Below are 19,799 nucleotides of genomic sequence, written 5' to 3' on the forward strand. Positions count from 1 at the left end.
TTAAAAAAAAATTCTTTAAAAAAAATTCTTTTTTAAAAAAATTCTTTTTTTAAAAAAATTCTTTTTTAAAAAAATTCTTTTTTTAAAAAATTCTTTTTTTAAAAAAATTCTTTTTTAAAAAAATTCTTTTTTTAAAAAAATGTTTTTTAAAAAAATTCTTTTAAAAAAAACACCGCAGGGTTGTATTCAACTAACTCCTACTCAAAGCAGATCCATTGAAATTGATGAACTTAAGTTAGTCATGTCAATTAACTTCCGTGGGTCTTCTCTGAGTAGGATTATCATGAAATATAACCCATAATGCTGAGTAGAAGCAACTTCCTTCAGACCTTGTAGATAAAGATGCACTCCAATTATTATTAATATTATTATTATTCTGTCTTTCTTCCAAGTTGGGATTCAAGGCAAATTATGCTATGTGGTATACTCTATTGCATTTCCTGTCAACTGCAGGGCTGTCCTACAGGAAGCAGAAGGCAGATCTACAGAACTGACATTGGGTAAACCTCATTGGCTGGATCTTGGTTGCAGGTCAAGTTCACCTCGATTTGGAACTGACATTGATTCAGTTAGATTTACTGAATGCATGTTCTATCAACCATAAGAAAACATTCAACAAAATGTTTCAGACTGATGTATCCAGCAAAAAGTACAGTATATTTTGTTGCATCCTTGGTCACTATCACTGCTTCTAGCTTTTATTTCCTTTTTAAAAGTCATCAATCTGAGGTAGTATTAGCTGTTTTTAAGATGTGAGGAAATCACTGTTATATAGTTATGATAAATGTAAAAATAAATAAAAGACATAAATGCCCTTTAAATATTGAGAGCAACTGGCATTTGAAACCTAATCCAATTCACCTTCCTCTGTTCACCTCAGTGCAAGCCTCAGGCTCTTAACATATTGTGCAGGAGGCTGCTGTGAAAGAAATATATCAAATTGGATTAAATTCTAATTTGGCGGAAGTCAGTGGCTGCGGCTAGGCATAATAGTATGCATACATAACATCCTTTAGCAGCATTAACAATATGTTAAACCACCCACAAGGCTGCAGGACATCACATAACCTCCCCTCCTTTCTTTAGACTTCAAGACCCTCTTGCAGAATTGAATCTACCACTAGATGCCCCATTCTATAAAAAGTGCAGGCATGATGTCTAAAATTTTCCAATTCTGGCACAACCAATAGGCTCCCTAGGAAGAGAACCAATTATCACTCCACATATGTGCATTTATGTCCTATTAATACCGCATTCAGTATTAAAAAGCGAAGCATTTGTGCTAGGGTTGCATAAGCAATATAGCGATGTTTGCAAAAATGCAAGTAAAGTGTGACTGTGTTGCTCAGATACTGGCTTCTTAAAATGGACAACAAGTTAGAATTACTGAACTGCACTCCAAATATATTATGTTAAAATGATTTCTTTAACATAATGAAAACTTCAAGAAATACAGTCACCCAAAGTGGCACATTTCTTGGACTGAGAAAGGCACACAGAAAAATCCCAATATAATTTGCTTCTAAAAGCTTTGTATTATTAGAAACAAATGGCTTTTCCATTTATATTGCACTGCTGTAATAGCTTAGGCATTTCATGTGGAAAGTAGTTCACATCTGGAACACAAAAGATCAAGAAAATCTATGACAACAGATATCACCAATGAATGGCAAAAAGAATCATAGCTTTGGAAGATAAAAAACAATTTGGAAGTATAAGTAGAAAGTTCTGGCATTTTTTAATGAGTTCTGTTATCTTAGCTCCTTAGCCATCTTTTCTCCCAAAGTGAGCATGTGCTGATAATCATAGTATAATATATCCCAAAGTTATTTTTGTCTAAAATCATAGCTCAGAGTTCTGAAAACACTTCTATGGATTCCATTTCTCTATACAGGGCAGTAGCAGAGAACATAGTGGAGCTGTGCTGCTCATTTTACCTCCTTCCAGCTGAGTTGCTGCTGCATACTGACCCAAAGAGGTAGAGGCAGCAGTAAGGTTGGCCTAGAGCAAATGTACAGGCCAGAGCACTGGATTGGCTTCGCTGGTGTGTTTGCACCATGCTCACCATGCCTGCCTGCCTGCCTCCCTTCTCTTCCTCTCCCCCTGGTGTTCTGCAGCGACTCAGCCAGAGAGAGTTCAGGTGAGTGGTTCAACTCCACTGCCCGTTGTTCACTACTGGAGAGGTTGGTGAGGCCACACACAAAGGGGTAATTGAGATGTTTTTCAAAAAGCAGTTCATATATGAGTATAGCTAGCTATGTATTTGAAAGACAGCCTTCCATACAGACCCTCTTGGGTGTTAAGATCAGTGATGGGAGATCTGTTGGAAGCTCCATCACCCTCAGAAGGTCAGGGTGATGGCAGTCTGCAAAAGGGAAAACTCTGTGCAGCCCCTAATGTGTGGAATTACCTCCCCATCAAGCTGCTCTGGCACTTTCTTCATATAGCTTTAGTTATTTGCTGAATACATATCTCGTAGCCCTAGCCTTTGACACCTGAAAAAGATGCTTTTAGGTTCTTTTGATTGTAAATTGTTTTAGCTGATGGTAATATTGTGTTTTGGCATTGCTGTAACCCACCTGGAGACCTTGTGGTGATGTGCTGAGAAGAAATCTGATAAATAGCAAGTACAACTTCTCAAAGGTGTTTTTGTGCATGTGCGCGCGTCTGTGAGCATATTATAAAAATGAAGTATATTGAAAATAGAAGAAAATATAATTTTAAATGAAGAAAATTAATTATTCTCAGAAATAAGTTTGCAGAGGGCTTCCAGTTCTGCCTGCCTTAATGAAGGCAGCCCCCATGACAGCGGGGGATCATTGACAAGCGAAAAGGATGACCGAGGGTAAATCATCCTTGGAAATTCCCTGCAGGGATGGGGGAGGGGGAAATGGGCTTCACTTGCAATTCGTTTTGGTACCTGGTTTTTGGTCTGGCATGGAATGTGGGAGGTAGGAAGACGCTGAGTGCAAAAGCACTTTGCCTTGCAAAAACCCTCCTATGCCACCAGAATAAAGATAATAGTTTGAGTTCCTCACTTGAAGCTTTATAAATTTATATATTATAAAATCCTGAATGGAAATCATTAATTATGTAGCTGTTGTCTTAGGGAATTAATTGTTATTGTTATAATTTGGCTATTATTTGGGGTATATTGGAAAACTGATTTTAAAAATGACAAAAAAAAGAAATAGCTTGCAGAGATCCCTGTGTGGTGTTTTTTGATTCTAGTTATCAATTCATGGCCCTCTGACCTGTTGTCTTGTCCGTTGAAAATTCTAAAATTTTAAAAGCATTTAACATTTATCTTTAAAGTTTCTCCAAATAACTGGAGAAGCACCTAAACATTTTGTCCTGATATGAAAGGGAAGGAAGCACTAGAGATTCTATCTTTCTTTTCTGTTAGAACTTCTGCATCCTAAAGAGCTCATGCCTGGCAGAAGCTTTTCCTATCATTTCATCTCCATGCTAGGAAAATACTGCTAAGTATCTGCTTCTCAGATAACTGTTGAGGACACAAACACTTTGCTAAAAGAGAAAGCTGGTAATAATAACAAAAAATGCTCATATCTAGCTATTACAACTAAGTGGATATGTCAACGTTTGGAGATTGGCATTCATTCAGAGCATCTTGTGTTGACATTGCTGAATCAAGCCCTTACTAAGAGAGGAAGTTGCAGGTTACTTATTTTCACCCATCTTTTTCTTAGAGAATAGAGCTAGTTTCAGTCTTGGCTCATTACACAGAAGACAAAAGAAATCTGTCAACGATGGTCAGATTGTTATTAGTCATGTATGAGCTCATGGTCCATGCAGAGTCAAATATATTATTCATGGTACAGTGAGCAGAGTTTGCCAGAGTTTATGACTGTAAACAGTGGCTGCACTTGCAACAGCCTTGTTTAGGATTTGCATGGAAAACTAGACCATTAATTTCACTCTCTGCTTTTCTCTCTGACACACGTACAACTAAGTTGAATATAGTTTTTGAATATTTTGCTCTAACTGTTCATTTTAAAGTATGAAACAACCCTAAAAAGTACAGTTTGATAGCAGATCTACTTTGAAAATCACTTTGGTTGAACCAAATTGATTTATTCACAGTACTATGATGTAACCTAGGAGTTTCCAAACTTTTTACTTTGTAAAGAACTTCTCTGCATCAGTATGCCAGCTACAGAATCCCCACATACTGTGGAAGAGTCCGGGAAATGTTCTAAAGAGCACAAACAGTTCAGGTGGCACCTGAAATTGCTGCACATGTATTGCAAGTGGTCTTCGAAGCAAACCAACACTCTGCTTGTGACAGTGTGCCTCAGCAAGACATTGTTTAGTTATGTGCAGGCTCATGGAGGGGGACAGGCAGCAGCCAGGTACACTTGCCCTGGGCCTTGGAGGACTAAGCTAGTCAGGGCGTCCTGTTCGGTCTGCTGAAGTTATGCTGTCATGCCAAGAACAAGATTCCTGCCCTGGGCCTCAGATAAGCTCTGCACGGGCCCGATGGTGTCCATTCATTATTGATCTTGGGCTGTGCTGCAGGTAGGGACCCCTGCACAACCATAAAGTCTCTTTTCTGATCGTCAGGGGACAACCCCCCACCCCAAGAAAGGCCTGGGATGTGTGTGGGGGAGGGAAGGAAATTGTTCAAAATCAGGGAAGGTAGGTTGTACAAGCTTCATCACATTATCCAGGCCGAAGAAGGCTTTGTAGAAGACACAGAGAGTTGAATCAGGAAGTGGGAGGGAAGACCACTGAAAATATCTAATAAAAAATCCAAAGCATCTCATGTTTCCCTCAGTTATAGTTTGGAAAGCGCTGGTTAAATGCCTTGCAGAGAAAGACTATAGTACAAAGTAACTCCAGCTGTATATCTAGTTGCCAGCCCCGCCCCAAGTGCATGTGACATGTTGCGTATCCTGGCCATAGTCAAGTCAAGAGACAGTGTGAAGCCCTTCTATTCTCAACTGCACCATCATAAGTAATCTGATGCATAGTGCTAACATCAGTGAGACCGAGATGGGGGTCTTGTTGTCTGGGTAGCCCACAACCTCCATACACACTGCATAGAGGGATGCCAAGAACAGCTAATATAGTAGTGTGTTGACAACATTACCACATTACGGAAATATTTGCACCAAAGGGACATTTTGCAGTTTAGTATGGAGTAGAAAGGTACATCCCCCTGTCGTCCCCATCCTGTCCCCACATATTCTCATTTTGTTCTTGTTAACTCTGGCTATTTTTAGCCAGCGATGCCTTTAAGTGTTCATTAAAAAACATAGTATTGTTTTTTTCTTAATATGGTAATAGTAACCCTTAGGTTACAGGGTGGTGCTGTGGGTTAAACCACAGAGCCTAGGGCTTGCCGATCAGAAGGCCAGAATTTTGAATCCCCGTGACTGGGTGCAGTGGCGTAGCGTGGGTTGTCAGCACCCGGGGCAAGGCAAGTAATTTGCGCCCCCTAACCCGTGGATTTGCGCCCCCTAACCCGTGGATTTGCGCCCCCTAACCCGTGGATTTGCCCTAACCCCAGATGTTGCGCCCGGTGCGGCCGGCCCCCCCTGCACCCCCCACGCTACGCCACTGACTGGGTGAGCTCCCATTGCTCGGTCCCTGCTCCTGCCAACCTAGCAGTTTGAAAGCATGCAGTGCAAGTAGATAAATAGGTACCACTCTGGCGGGTAGGTAAATGGCATTTCTGTGTGCTGCTCTGGTTCACCAGAAGTGGCTTAGTCATGCTGGCCACATGACCCAGAAGCTGTACGCCGGCTCCCCCAGCCAATAAAGGGAGATGAGCGCTGCAATCCCAGAGTTGTTCACGACTGGACCTAACGGTCAGGGGTCCCTTTACCCTTTACCTTTAACCCTTTCTTAATATACCGATTGACTGTAGAAACCCCATCTGCTCTACAAATTCTTCTGTTTCCTGTTTCTACAATAATAAAGCTCTAGATTTCACAATATAATGTATAGAATATTGCACAGAATATCATGTGATTATTATTTTGGATACAAGAATAATGTATGTGGTCAGTGTACAATGTATAGAAAAAGAGTTATTAATGTGGCTTAGTGTTAGACATGACCTTTCAACTTACCTTGCAATGACAAAGAGCACACAACTGACTCCAAGGCAAGCTAGGAGGACATACATCCAAATATCAGGAGAAAGAGGGTTTAGAAAGGAGAAAACACCAGGGTTTGTGCCATTGGGCTTCCGATACAAAATACTGATTCCCAGCGTCATGAAGGGCTTGGAAAAGTCAATGACTTTCTCTCTTACGTAGGTAATGGTGAGAGGAGCAACTGCCAGGTCAGCTTTCTGAGGACAAAAATTGGAAAATAATATTGTCATTTTAAAAAATAACAATTTATTTCTCCACTTTCCTCAAGCGTACTGACACAAATAAGATTCATTTGCTCATAACTGTAAGCACTGATAAAATTTAAATGAAAAATAACTTTCTCATTGAAGCTCAATGGGGAGGAAATACAGCATCATTCAAACTATGTTAATTTCATAGTAATAATTCAGAATGTGTGGTGCAGTGATGCCTTGAAGAAGCATGAAAACGGTTATAGCCTTTTTCCATAGGACTTTCAGACTGACACTTTCACAGCAAAACTTTCATGTGGGAAATACAAATGTACCACTGCAGATAATCTTGGCATCATGTGGTTGTGGCTACAATGGGCCCACCCATGCTTCCAAGAGAAATGGTGCACATATTAGACGTCTCCATGTCTAGATCATAATAGCTAGACTATGCATTGTGCTCACCACATGAGAAATGGGCTGGCTCTGCTTGTTGAGAACTTTGAAGACTCCCTGCTGCTAAAGACAGCTGCTGGGGATTATACCCTAGAGCAGTGTTTCCCAACCTTGGGCCTCCAGCTGTTTTTGAACTACAATTCCCATCATCCCTGACCACTGGTCTTGCTAGCTAGGGATGATGGGAGTTGTAGGCCAAAAGCATCTGGAGGCCCAAGGTTGGGAAACACTACCCTAGAGCAGTGTTTCCCAACCCTGGGTCTCCAGCTGCTTTTGGACTACAATTCCCATCATTCCTGACCACTGGTCTTGCTAGCTAGGGATGATGGGAGTTGTAGTGCAAAAACAGCTGGAGAACCAAGGTTGGGAAACATTGCCCTAGAGGACCAAAGTGGCAAGATAAACAGATACAGTGGACCAATCAATGTATGAAGAAAAAGTAGTCATAAGTTTTCACTTCCTTGTGATCTATCCAGCTTTCTTTGGCTGTTGACACGGAGCCTTCAAAGTTTTTATAAGATGCAGCTAAACTGCTTACCACATGGTGAAGAAAATTTGGCTCTTGTAGGAAAAAACTGTTCTTATACAGAAACTGATAACCATACTCTTTCCTGAGTATATGTATATATAGTATACACTTTCCCATTCTAATTCTTCTTGCATTTCAAATGATTATTCTATCTATTATTTTTTTTTAAAAAAAGGCTGAGTGGCCTGCTAGTTTAAATATATGTATCCAGCTATTGCTGGTTGACAAGCATGAAGAAGTTGATTCCATCTTACGTGATCGATGAGTTCTTTGACCATCCCATTCCATTCTCCTTTGTCATTCTGGGCTCCATATTTCCCATCAGACACTAGCTTCACTTCATAGATGAAGCCTAAAATATTTGATAACTCCTTCAACAAATCCAAGCAGTACCCTTCAAATCTGTCGTTGCCATAAAGGGGTTTGTCAGATTTCTTGTACATGACATACGGATCTTCCTGCATGAAAAGACACAAGGCATGTCTCAGAAATTGTTCTTCTTAAGTACATCTGTGATTGATAAAATACAGGAAAGGCTTAATTGCTTGATAAAATTGTACATGGACTACTTAAGAATAATAAATACGATATAAAGAATGGCACAGTAGCATAAAACTATGGCAGAGCCAAAAGTCTAGAATACATTTTTAGTGAAGAAACTAAAATGTTTCCCAATGATCCCTGAAAAGTTCACATTTGTTTGTTTGTTTGTTTGTTTGTTTATAGCAATTATTAGCTGCTCCTCACCTTCTGTAGCAGATTTATGGGGTGTGGAGGGAGAGGGTAGGATGGGAAAGTTCCCCTGCTAAAGCTTCTTAAGGCTGAAAACACCCACCCCTTTCATGAATGAACAAAAATGTGTAGTGATTAAGTAAGTGGTTAGTAAGGCAACGTGAATTAACCAAAGATAATACACACAGTGTAGCAACAACGCATGCCAAAACTTACCAAAATAGTGGTGACTATGAGCGTTCGGTTCGCCAGCGAATCAGTGATATTGGTAGATCTGTCTTTATTGCTGTCAGTCATATTAAGGCCACTGTTTGAGTTCCAAAGCCCAATCTACATAGAACAAATTAGATAAATGGCTGCCAACCTTCATTAATTGTGTTAAGGAAAGGATAGTTCATATAAAAAAATGCAATTGTCAGTTCTGCCCAAGAATATTTTTTTTTAGGCCATACTGTACAGCAATTGAGCAATAAACAAGTTGTATAGGATATTAAAGGAGCAGACCAGCTGCATTTTAAAGTAACAGATCTGTAATAAATGATGGATTATGAGTACTGTTAGTAGAGGGGAACACATTGCTCATTAAAAAGCAGGCTGAGATGGCCTAGTCATAAGAGTGTTACATTAGTTATGTATAAAAATATTAAAAATACATAGTTTTGTTTAAGCAAACCAGCCTGCATTGTGGAACACCTAGATTTCTGTTCTAAATGTCTAGTTCATAGTTGTTGTTTTTGTAAAGGTGAAGTGGAAACGTAAGAAAACATTTCCTTTCTAATCCATCAGTTTATAGAATATGCTGAAATAGGCTGCTATATTCACTGGCCCTTCTCTTCTGTTGAAACCTGCTGAAGGTACAGATTTATTTTAGTTACTTTGTGACTATTGTATATGACAGAACCAATAAAATGACCCACTGATCAGTGATAGCTCAGAAAATTAAAACAAAAGAGGCAGGGAAATCTGGCCTTGGCCTTTTTTCCAAACCCAAGAGCATTTTGTAACAAGACGACTTTTAGGTGCTTTAGGCCTATGTATTCAGGAGGCAGATTTCTTATTTCAGTGGAATTTGAAATCCCATCTAGTGGCATGCATGTAAACTGCAAAGCAAACAATAACATACTTGTAAAATCAACTGTGCATGAATTCAATTTTTCACCCCCTTAGGCTTTAATGGAATTGCAGGGGAAGAAAGGTGGGACGCAGGTGGCGCTGTGGGTTAAAGCCTCAGCGCCTAGGGCTTGCCGATCGAAAGGTCGGCGGTTCGAATCCCTGCAGCGGGGTGCGCTCCCGCTACTCGGTCCCAGCGCCTGCCAACCTAGCAGTTCGAAAGCACCTCCGGGTGCAAGTAGATAAATAGGGACCGCTTACCAGCGGGAAGGTAAACGGCGTTTCCGTGTGCGGCTCTGGCTCTGGCTCTGGCCAGAGCAGCGATGTCACGCTGGCCACGTGACCCGGAAGTGTCTCCGGACAGCGCTGGCCCCTGGCCTCTTAAGTGAGATGGGCGCACAACCCCAGAGTCTGTCAAGACTGGCCCGTACGGGCAGGGGTACCTTTACCTTTACCTTTAGGGGAAGAAAAATAGCTATCAATGACCAGTGTGAAACAACCAAGAATAGGGCCAAAGCAGATGTGTTGATTGCACAAATCCACATGTTTGTGGATTTGGGGGGTGGGGGTGGGACTGCAGGTCAGAGAGAATAAGTTTAATCCTTCTCCTCCACTATCTACATCATTGGTGCTAAGACTTCCCTGTCAATGCAAATAGCTCACATAGTCTCAAAGGATGCTTTGATCCCCTGTACCTGTCATCTGCATTACAAAAAATGGACATATTAAATGTATTCCTGCAACTGGCATTTACTTGAATGGAGAGGGTGTTTCTGCTTCTAAGGTGAAACTGTGAAGCACCCTTGTTATTTTTGCTAATAGATGCTGCATGTTTCTAAAGTAATCTTGTTATACTGTACATATAATATTGACATGTGGTTTTGTTGTTATTTTTGTTTTGCTGTGTTTTTGTGAAATTGTTTTTGTAGCGTTTGTTTGAAATGCATCCCTATTTCTTTATTGTAAGCCGCTTTGAGCATGAGTTATTTGTGGAAAAGCAGCATACAAATAAAATTAATGAATGAATGAAAGAATGAAAGAAAGTGAAATACACCAGCTAGGTAGCATTTATATTAGTACATACTTAATACATATCTGGATTTCTTGATGCTTCATCCAGTGAAATTTGGACAGATTGCTTTCTAAGACCACTTGATAATATTGTATACCAAGACTGCCAGATAAGATGCTATCTGTCTGAATCTGTGTCTTGCTGATCTTATATATACCATTGGTCACCATTAGAACTTCTACAATGACCATTATTTTAGTGGTCTCACCAGTAAAACCACATTTGGGGCATCTGTGACTTGTATCAGGGTCTAAAAGTTTAGATCTTCAGATCCAGCCCAATGAATGCTTCACACTCACACAACTCAAATAGCAGCAGAAACACACAAGCTCTACTAGTGATCTATCAGATTCTGTCAATCTCCTTCCAGATTTCAGTCCTGATCCATCAGATCTGTTCCATTCTGCCAATGATCTGTCAGTGATCTATTATGCTTTTCTCATGACCCAGTAGATTTAATTCAGCGTGGATGGGCAGTATTTTTGAAATCAGAAATTGGCAAGACGCCATTATCTGTCAGTTGTCAATATTGACTTTGGCAAGATAATTTCAAATTAGGGCCTCTCTGAATTTAAGATCCATCAGCGTCTTTGGGTTGATTCTTCAGTGATGTTTAGTGGAATGTGTGAACTGCCTCTCTGAAACGTATTGTACTTGAGGTAATAAGTACAATACTTAATTGTTATTTGAGCTGTTATAGATATTTCAGGTATGCAAGGCATTATAGGAAAGTGCTATACTATAGATGAAATAATAAAAAAATCATGTCTTCAGTGGGTGAAAACCTGCAGGCTATCCTTAGCTTTCTTAGGAAATTACTTTGTTTTTACTGCCTCAGCCTGCTGATACCTCATTCCTGCTTTAATTTTCATGATTAAAGCTATATTCTTGTGTTGTGCTCAAAATTAAGGGCCATTTTTGGGTTGTTTGTTTGTTTGTTTCAGTATTCTGGGGCTGATTGTCAGCATCAACATGAAACAAACTATCTAATCCTGTTCTTTGCTTCTGTTTGTTTGGAATAGCACTGCTATATTTTTATTTTCTCACTATAAGCTTTTTTTCATTCACTTTCAGAGGGAATCAATTCAGTGGTATTGATTCTAAAATAAATGAAATACTTGTATAATAATGTAGGTTTGCCGGGAGTGAGGGAAGATACACTATTCATAGATTCAGATTTTTTTCTTTGCAGTCTTTGCAATAAAGTCATAACTGTAAGGAACTACTGTGTATTAAGTCAGACCAATGAGCCATGTTGTCCGATGCTGTCTATCACTCTGCAGCAATTCTCAAATCTCGGGCAAAGCTTTTTCCCAGCCCTGCAACCTGATAGGTTGTGGCTGAAGATAGCAGAGGTTGAACTACAGGTTATACATGTAAAATGTGTGTGCTACCACAAACCACTGTCCTGTAGGTTTCCTGATGTACTTACACTGTGTGGAATTGTTGACAATGGGAAATTGTAACACATTCATACCAAAAAATAATTAAAAATGGAACAATACAGTCACAAAACTTACAGAATACAATATATACACTGTACATTAGCATCAAAGGAATGAGAATGTAGGCCAACCTTACAGTTATGGGAAAGGTCAGGAGGGCATTGAAGGAACGAGACCAAAGTACCACAGCACTAGGGTGAATTCAGGAGATTTATTGCAGTTTAGTGACAAGTTTAAAGCATAAAATATGACAAATAGTGTCCAGTGCATTTTTTAAATTCATTAGAATTTGGATTAAATTAATTCAGCATAATAACTTGAACTACCAACAATGAAAAGAGGGGACGAAAGCCCACATAGATTTGTTACAATATGTCAGTTCATGACACATTAGTTGATGAGAAAAATTGGTTGTTAAAAAATCTTTGACTAGTTTACTGCTTATTAAAATATGTTTAATAATTAGGCATTTTATTAGGTTATAATGAGATTGATGAGAAGCTGTAACTAATAATACTGTGCCTGGAGTTTAGATAGATAGATAGATAGATAGATAGATAGATAGATAGATAGATAGATAGATATTATTGCTGCAAGATATATAACCATTATCCTAGGTTTAATTGTGGCATTTACATGGAAGTAAGCTTTCTCAAGGGGGACGCAGGTGGCGCTGTGGGTTAAAGCCTCAGCGCCTAGGACTTGCCGATCGAAAGGTCGGCGGTTCGAATCCCTGCGGCGGGGTGCGCTCCCGCTGCTCGGTCCCAGCGCCTGCCAACCTAGCAGTTCGAAAGCACCTCCGGGTGCAAGTAGATAAATAGGGACCGCTTACCAGCGGGAAGGTAAACGGCGTTTCCGTGTGCGGCTCTGGCTCGCCAGAGCAGCGATGTCACGCTGGCCACGTGACCCGGAAGTGTCTGCGGACAGCGCTGGCCCCTGGCCTCTTAAGTGAGATGGGCGCACAACCCCAGAGTCTGTCAAGACTGGCCCGTACGGGCAGGGGTACCTTTACCTTTACCTTTAAGCTTTCTCAAAATAAATTGAAAGTACTTCTATATCATATGTTTTGGACTAGGGCGTAACATCTAGATAGTGTTTAAAACTTGGTCCTAGTTTTGTACACTTTGCCATCAGATACAATGGAAAGGTAATCAGCATTTCAGACTCCCATAATATGATCTCATTATTCAGTAGAAAAAGACTATTATTGTAAAGAAATTCTTAAAACAGGCTTCCTCAACCTCGGCCCTCCAGATGTTTTATTTTTCCAGTATCACTGCAAAATATTAAGGCTGCAATCCAGCTGCCTTGTTACTTGTGTATAAATCCCACAGGGTCTTGAAATGAGCATTGCTAAATGCAGGATTGCACCCTAAAGTGAAAGCTGTTACATATAATACTGACTCCTCAGCGGATTGTGGCCAAAACTCACTGTGACTTCAGCACTCTACAACTGGATAGAGAAAATGTAGTGGTTAATCAAAAATCTATACTACATAGCATAGTTTATTCTAAGACCGACTTTTATTGTCTCTAAACTGCAATTGGAGACCATTTGTCAAAACCCTAAGGAAGAGTTTTTTTCAGACTCAACCTGTAGGTTTCTTACATCATCTGTCTATATACAAACCTTCTTCCATACTTTATATAAATTATTAGTAGCTTCACCAGCAGCCTTAATTTAGAAAAGAACAGAAAGGGACACAAAACAGTTCTTCAGTCAAAATATAAAGCAAATCTGTATGTTTTACATAGTCTTAGCATTTTCATTTCAATCTTATCATAGCATGTACACTTACAGAACCACTTACTGTAGGATTGAGACATTGTTGTGTTTAGTAATTGGTAGTACTGACCTTTCATTTAACTAAATTAGAAAATTTACTCATGTTAGAATGAATTCAGTGCCTCATCTCTTCTCTCTACACCCCTGATTAAATAAATGAATAAATCTAATGCATATTTTGCTTGTGGATAACAGTGTGAATTTCCCACACTGAGTCCCAGCATCTCCCCCCGCCCCGTCCAAAAACAGACCAGTTCCATATTATATAAAGAGGCTTGTTAATCCATAATTTAGTCAGTAGTAGATGAGTTTGAATGGGGGTCACACAACACGTAGATTTAATAGATTTGCAGCTGCTTTTGTAAAGCGGAATCAAGTTTTCTGGATTGGAGTAGTTTTACATTGCTCTTCTAGTGAAAAAAAACCCACCGGCTTCTCAAGACATGTTATTAAGAAAGGCAGGCTATTTATGTTTCATCTTGTGTAACAAATAGAGGGTTTAGATAGCTCTATTGTTTATAGGCTTCTCAAGGCTGTCTTGATAAAATATGACTGTGCCTGACCTTTTCGCTTGGGTGTGATGTCTAAATCAAAAGCTGACTGAAAGCAGTATGAACAGAATATATATGACATGATCTTTGCTTATGTAGATATAGCCCCTGCAGGTGAAAGAATCTCCATAGGGCTTAACAGAGCCCTGTTTTCATCCCTTCCTCCCCTCAATGCGGGCAGAAAGGCATGCCAACATGTCAGGGCACTCTGGGAAATGGGATTTTTGTGTGTTGTCGCCTATCACCATTGCAGCTATTTCCTTCTGTTCAGTTATTAAAACGCCAGAGATAACGTGCTTGTGTGTACCTCTGTGCACATACTGGAGTGGGGGGCAGGACTCTGTAAAGCTCTTCATGCAGGTAATTGAGCCCCCATGGGGAAATATCATATCCATAGTTCTCAAAGAATGCAGTGTTCGCAAGGCAGGTGGACAGACATGGGCAATTAAGAATGGGGTAGAAAATGTTAACAAGTGCTACTCTATTAATAAACGTGAAGTGGCTTTGCTGTGACAATGCCTTTGGCCAACATACACTTGCCTGTGAGTAATTCCCTCTGTGTAAGAAAGGCACATGTGTACAGCTGTTTGGCTATGGTGAGAAAAGGACAGTCATCTGACTGTAGGTGTTATCAGACATAGTTTGCTTGCATCAGATGCTGTCTTCTGCATGCAGAGAAATAGAGCTCTTCCTACTCTCAGTAGAGCATGAGACTCTTAATATGGTTTGTGACATTCCTGCATTGCAGGTGGTTGGACTAGATGACCCTTGGGGTCCCTTCCAGCTTCTGTACTCAGAGGTCCATACATTTTCTCTGGCCTTGACAGGTGTGGTCTTGCCTCTCATCTTGTACAGCACCTCCGGAACTCAGTACAAGGCCAAGGACAATTCCCTGCTCCCATCCCCAGCTCTAAGCATTGTGAATCCTTGCCCTATCTTCACAACATTTCCCCACATTGTGGAATCCCACAGCTGCCTTTGCATACAGAAAGTGTATCAATAGAACTGTCAGATGTGCAGCAGGACACTTGTGCATGTGGATCTGCAGTGTGTGGAGGAGATGACTAGGTTGGGGCAATAATCATTGCTTCACTTATACTGAAAAAGACAAAACATAGCTAAAACAGGGCGGAGGGTTACTGCAAAAAGAAGTACTACCGTTCTTTACCGAATATGTATACTATAATCCTCAATACATTTATTTTCGAGAAATTGCATTAGAACAGTAGGACTGGTAAGCAGTAAACTATATACAAGCTGGTTTTCAGCGTCCGTGCATGTATGAAGATCCAAGAGTGTGTGTATATTTTCCCATAGTGTACCATCCAATTCACTTATTTCAGTAGGAATACAAATCAGTTTTTTCTTTGTTAAGATTAGAGTTTAGGGTTGGTGCTATGAATGTTACTTTGTATAGCTGAAAAAATATTTCGGATATAAAATGATGACATTAGACATAATTCAAAGACGATCGGATGTGGAGAGTAGAAACAGGGACCCTTGTATCTATCAGTGTGCATGTGCATTAGTGGAAGTGGAATTCATACAGCCCTGTAAAATAAGCTGCTATGCTGCCAATCAACTGTTTGGTAGGGAGACCAGAATGTGGGATAAACTGTTTATCACCATGTTTGCAGCATACTCTGTAGGGCTTTATGCATTGCACTCTGCTACTAATTGCACAGGTAGGTGGCTTCTAATTAGGTTAGGGTATTATATCTAGGTTGTTACTTGGAAATTATTACGAGCTATAAGAGGTAAATAAAAACTGAACTAGCAGCTTTTGAACTACCCACTTTTATTTGCTTCTATTAAGTGTGTAGGCTTCAGGATAATGCTGTCAATTGGCACACCACAAGGATGTCTGGTTAAACAAACTTCATTGAAATGATTGAGAGATGCATACAAGAAGAAAAATGCTCATACTTTATATTAATTTCAGTGAGATTTGTACAGCAAGGTGCCCAATATTCATTGTTCCTTCTGCCTTTGAATATATAAAAATCTTGCTGTCTGCACCGTCTGGCTCACAGCATGCACACAGTGGTACCAAACTGGTTACCTTTTCTGTTCCTTCCTCCTTGAGGCTAATAATATCCAAATCGAAATCCTTTCTTAAGCCATCTGTTTTGTTGAAAGTAATTCGCCCTGTCAAACCATCCCAACGAGCCTAGAGAGAGAGAGAGATATATAATGTGTAGCCTCAACTTTTCAAGCCCATGAAAAATAATTGTGCATAATCTCTCTTTCTTAATAGAATTCCTTTCAAAAACACTCCAAACAAAACAATCTTCTTTTTATTGATTTTCTGATTTTATTCAACTCAATGCATTATCAATAGTTCTATGATTAGGACAGAAAACAACACGTGCATGGAACTTGGGGAACATCCCCAAGGTACATTATCCATCAACAACATTCAAACCAAAAATAATTCATGGGGTTGCAGAGTTTTGAGCTGTCATATGTCCTGGTCTCAGGCCAATCTTTGCACTCTTGGAATTACAAAAATTAACAGAGATGCCATTCTGATAGGCATTAACCCAATTTATTACACAAAGAAACCCTATCAGTCGGCATCTACAAACCACTTTTCTGCTTTCAGGGAATAAGCAAGAATGACTAAATTTAGTGGAAACACTGTGCTAAAGAATCTATTTTTCACTGTGACCCCTGGCTCTATTCCAGAGGACACACTGTATGTCTCGTAGAGCTGGCCCAGATCCAACACATTTTAACCAAAATACAAGGGAGTAAGTGTGCGCAGCTAGGGTAGTTTACTGAAAACTGCAGTGTGTCCATGTAAGGAACTAAAGAGAGCAAGGAAATGAAATCAGAACTTTTGCAAAAAAGTTTTGTTGAGGATTGAGTGGTTAACTAATGGAGGCAGATACTTGGGCTGAGCTCTGGCATTAATATAACCCTTGTTGGGAGCACATAATGGAGAATTTGCCTATGAAGGGGTGGACAGAGGGAAGAGAATTGTGAAAATCAAATGCATTGTTGTGAGAAGTTGTAGAAAGGTGGAGGAGGGAAAGACAGGAATGGAGTTTTGTGGGCGATTTACTTTGTTTATTTAAAAAAATTCTGCCTCAACTTTCCACCCAAATTTGCTTTTAAGGTGACTTACAAAGTCCAGAAGAAAACCATGCACACACACAAAACAATTACAAAATCAATTGACAAATTAGATAGCACTTAAAGCAATTAAAACAATCCAATACTGATTAACCAAAAGAGTCAAAGAAAGAGAAACATTAAGACCTAAGATATAAATCAGCCAAACTAACAGAAACAAAAAGAGCAGTAAAAATCACTTTTAACTGTCAAACCTCAGGTAAACAAGATGGATTTCTCCTAGTGCCTAAAAGAAGATGCTAGGTGAATATAACTCAGGGGAGAGTTCCATTATATGGTGCAACCACAAAAAACATGGTTGTGTGTTCTCTTGTTACACAGCACACTAACTAATGTGGTAGCATAAAACATACTTAACAGTTCCTTTCTTTTACTGGGAGTAATGAAATGATTAATTTGGTAGTTGGGCATAAAGGCTACAACCAACATTTTTGGTTCTTGTTGTCCCCACACAAACATATACCTCTTTTAGCCTCATCTGCTATGAATAACTGCATCACTGTTGAGAGTTAAATAATATATGTGATAGTCTGAGTCAAAGGTAACAGCTTTGCCTTATGATGCTGTTAAGAAAAAGCTGGCAGAGGTGGACTTGTATGCAGGCTCCAGACCTACCACTGGGCAGACTAAGGAGACTGCTTCAGGCACCTGATTTGGGACTTTATAAAAGGACAAGAAATGGTTAGCTACTTACATTATTATAGTTGTATTTTTATTGCCAAGAAGGGGAAGAAAGGTGTTTGTGAAGTTTCTGCGTCAATGTCAAAATAAATTAATTGACCAGGCACTCGCTACAGCCAGGTCTCTTGGAGTGTGTGTGTGTGTGTGTGTGTGTGTGAGAGAGAGAGAGAGAGAGAGAGAGAGCGAGCTTTGCTGTTCCATCTGAGGCAACAAACTGCTGCAGTTTCTTTCATACGGCTTTCTTTTTAAAAACTCTGAAAGGTTTCTAATGCAAGAAATATTTTATGCATGATTTATTTATTTATTTGATTTCTTGCCCACCTTTTACCATAAAGTCCCAGGGTGGGTTGCAACAATAAAATATGCAATTATATAACCATTACAATCACAAAACCACAAAAGTGTAAAAACAATTTAAAACAGTTCAATATATTAAATAAATAACCAACAACACTTCCATGTTTAAAAACAATGTAAGCATTTTAAAACAATTCCATATTTAAAAACAGTTCCAGTACAGGTGCAGTCTTCTCTTCCAACGTTTCCTGTGTATACAAACTGTCCTTTGGCTAGTTCCTAGTGACTTCCATTGTAACACTAGAAGAAAATAGTTTTTCAAGTGTAGATGATCTTTATTATCCTCATTTAGCTTGCTCCTTCATGAAATAGCTTAAAAATGCCAGGAAGTCTCACAATATATTATAATAGAGCAAACTCATCAGTGTCTGCTTTACAATTCTAATTACAGGTTCTCTCAGCTATATATTTTTTCCTATTCTGCATTACATTGTAGATAGCTATCTACTATGAACCTGGATGGTGTACACAAAACTGACAGAAGTATGATTAAGTTTCCATCTTTTTTTATCTGTAGAACTGAATCTACTGAAATGAATATTATCATGTGCACAGCAATATCATAATCACATAGCACCTAAATCCTTTACGTAGCTTTTGCAGGGTTTTTTTTTAGTGTTACGGATAGTAGGGTGGGATTTTTAAGAGATACAGTGATTTAAGGTTCACAGAATAGGCTCTTCAAGAGTGTAAATGGTAGTTATTGTAGGAGCTCTCACTGAAAAGTCATTCTCCTGATGGCTCTGCCAGAGAATTATCAATTTTCAGTTGACAGGCCCTTTGTCACCTCTGTCTCAGAAAATATTCTCACATTTCCTATTGACTTGCTGGTGGGTCTGCCCTTCTCATTAACTGACACCCTCCATAAGCAATAAGTTGTCCACTTTTGTAGTTACAGATGCTGTAATCCAATCTATAAAATTGCTCAAAAGTAATTGGGTTAAGCATTAGATCCCAACTTATTTGACCAGAAGTCCCAGCAACATCTTACTTTGAACTAATTTCAAAGTGTGAATGTGTCATCAATGAACATTTGATGGTCAGTGTTTAACTGCCTTTAGAGTAAAAGCTAGATTAGGAAAAATCCCCCAACAGGGCTCCTTCACAGGGCTTCTTCTCCAGAAAAAGGTTGAGGCGGGCAAGCAGTTTCCTTTTCCTAGGAGAAATCACTGACTCCCCTTCCCCTGGTGCATACTTGTCAGTGTCCTGCCAGTCACTAGAGTATGTGACTCATTCAGTTAGTGATGGTGCTTGGAGAGACATCCTTGATATCTATCCAAGAATACTGGAACTTCCACTTGTTCCTGATACTTTCTTCAAGGAACATTTCATATATTCCTATTTTAACCAAATTTTAAGACCCGAAATTAAGTTGGCAGTGTTCTGGGGATTTAACATCTGTTGTCTTTGCAGTTTAATTTGATTTTAAAATAGTATGAGCACCATGCTGCCTTCAGATATCCTCCTTGATGTTAACCAAGGCCCCTTGCCCCTCCCATTTTTAAAAAAAGAAAAACTGAATATTTTTGGAGGGTTGGTTGATTGGTTGGGGCTGTTTTGCGGAAATGATGCCTTCTTTTCTATGTGGTTTGGGCTTGGGGGAGAGGTGCAGACATTTTTCCTGTT

General features: G+C 39.5%; 1 protein-coding gene and 1 long non-coding RNA gene across 31 annotated transcripts in view; one reads left to right on the forward strand and one right to left on the reverse strand.

Moving 5' to 3' along the window:
• Positions 1-19,799, forward strand: part of LOC307213854 — a 164,780-nt gene that overhangs the window by 40,067 nt on the left and 104,914 nt on the right. Inside the window, exon 3 of one of the 25 annotated variants that reach the window (XR_013837720.1) lies at positions 8,820-8,887. The exons of the other annotated variants lie outside the window; for them this stretch is intronic. This is a non-coding gene — a long non-coding RNA (uncharacterized lncRNA). The remainder of the gene's footprint in view (positions 1-8,819; positions 8,888-19,799) is intronic. 25 annotated transcript variants of the gene reach the window in all.
• GRIK1 (glutamate ionotropic receptor kainate type subunit 1) overlaps positions 1-19,799 on the reverse strand; it is a 159,149-nt gene that overhangs the window by 23,546 nt on the left and 115,804 nt on the right. For 3 of the 6 annotated variants that reach the window (XM_079972031.1, XM_079972030.1, XM_079972032.1), the window contains exons 8-12: positions 16,060-16,167; positions 13,291-13,335; positions 8,250-8,363; positions 7,556-7,759; positions 6,099-6,322 (exon numbers count right to left, since the gene is read on the reverse strand). In XM_079972031.1, the coding sequence (XP_079828157.1) occupies positions 6,099-6,322; positions 7,556-7,759; positions 8,250-8,363; positions 13,291-13,335; positions 16,060-16,167 (695 nt within the window). The remainder of the gene's footprint in view (positions 1-6,098; positions 6,323-7,555; positions 7,760-8,249; positions 8,364-13,290; positions 13,336-16,059; positions 16,168-19,799) is intronic. The other 3 variants (XM_079972034.1, XM_079972033.1, XM_079972035.1) reach the window with 1 other exon arrangement.

The sequence above is a fragment of the Podarcis cretensis genome (genome assembly GCF_951804945.1).
Source record: "Podarcis cretensis genome assembly, chromosome: 4".
In the NCBI taxonomy this organism is placed as follows: Eukaryota; Metazoa; Chordata; class Lepidosauria; order Squamata; family Lacertidae; genus Podarcis; species Podarcis cretensis.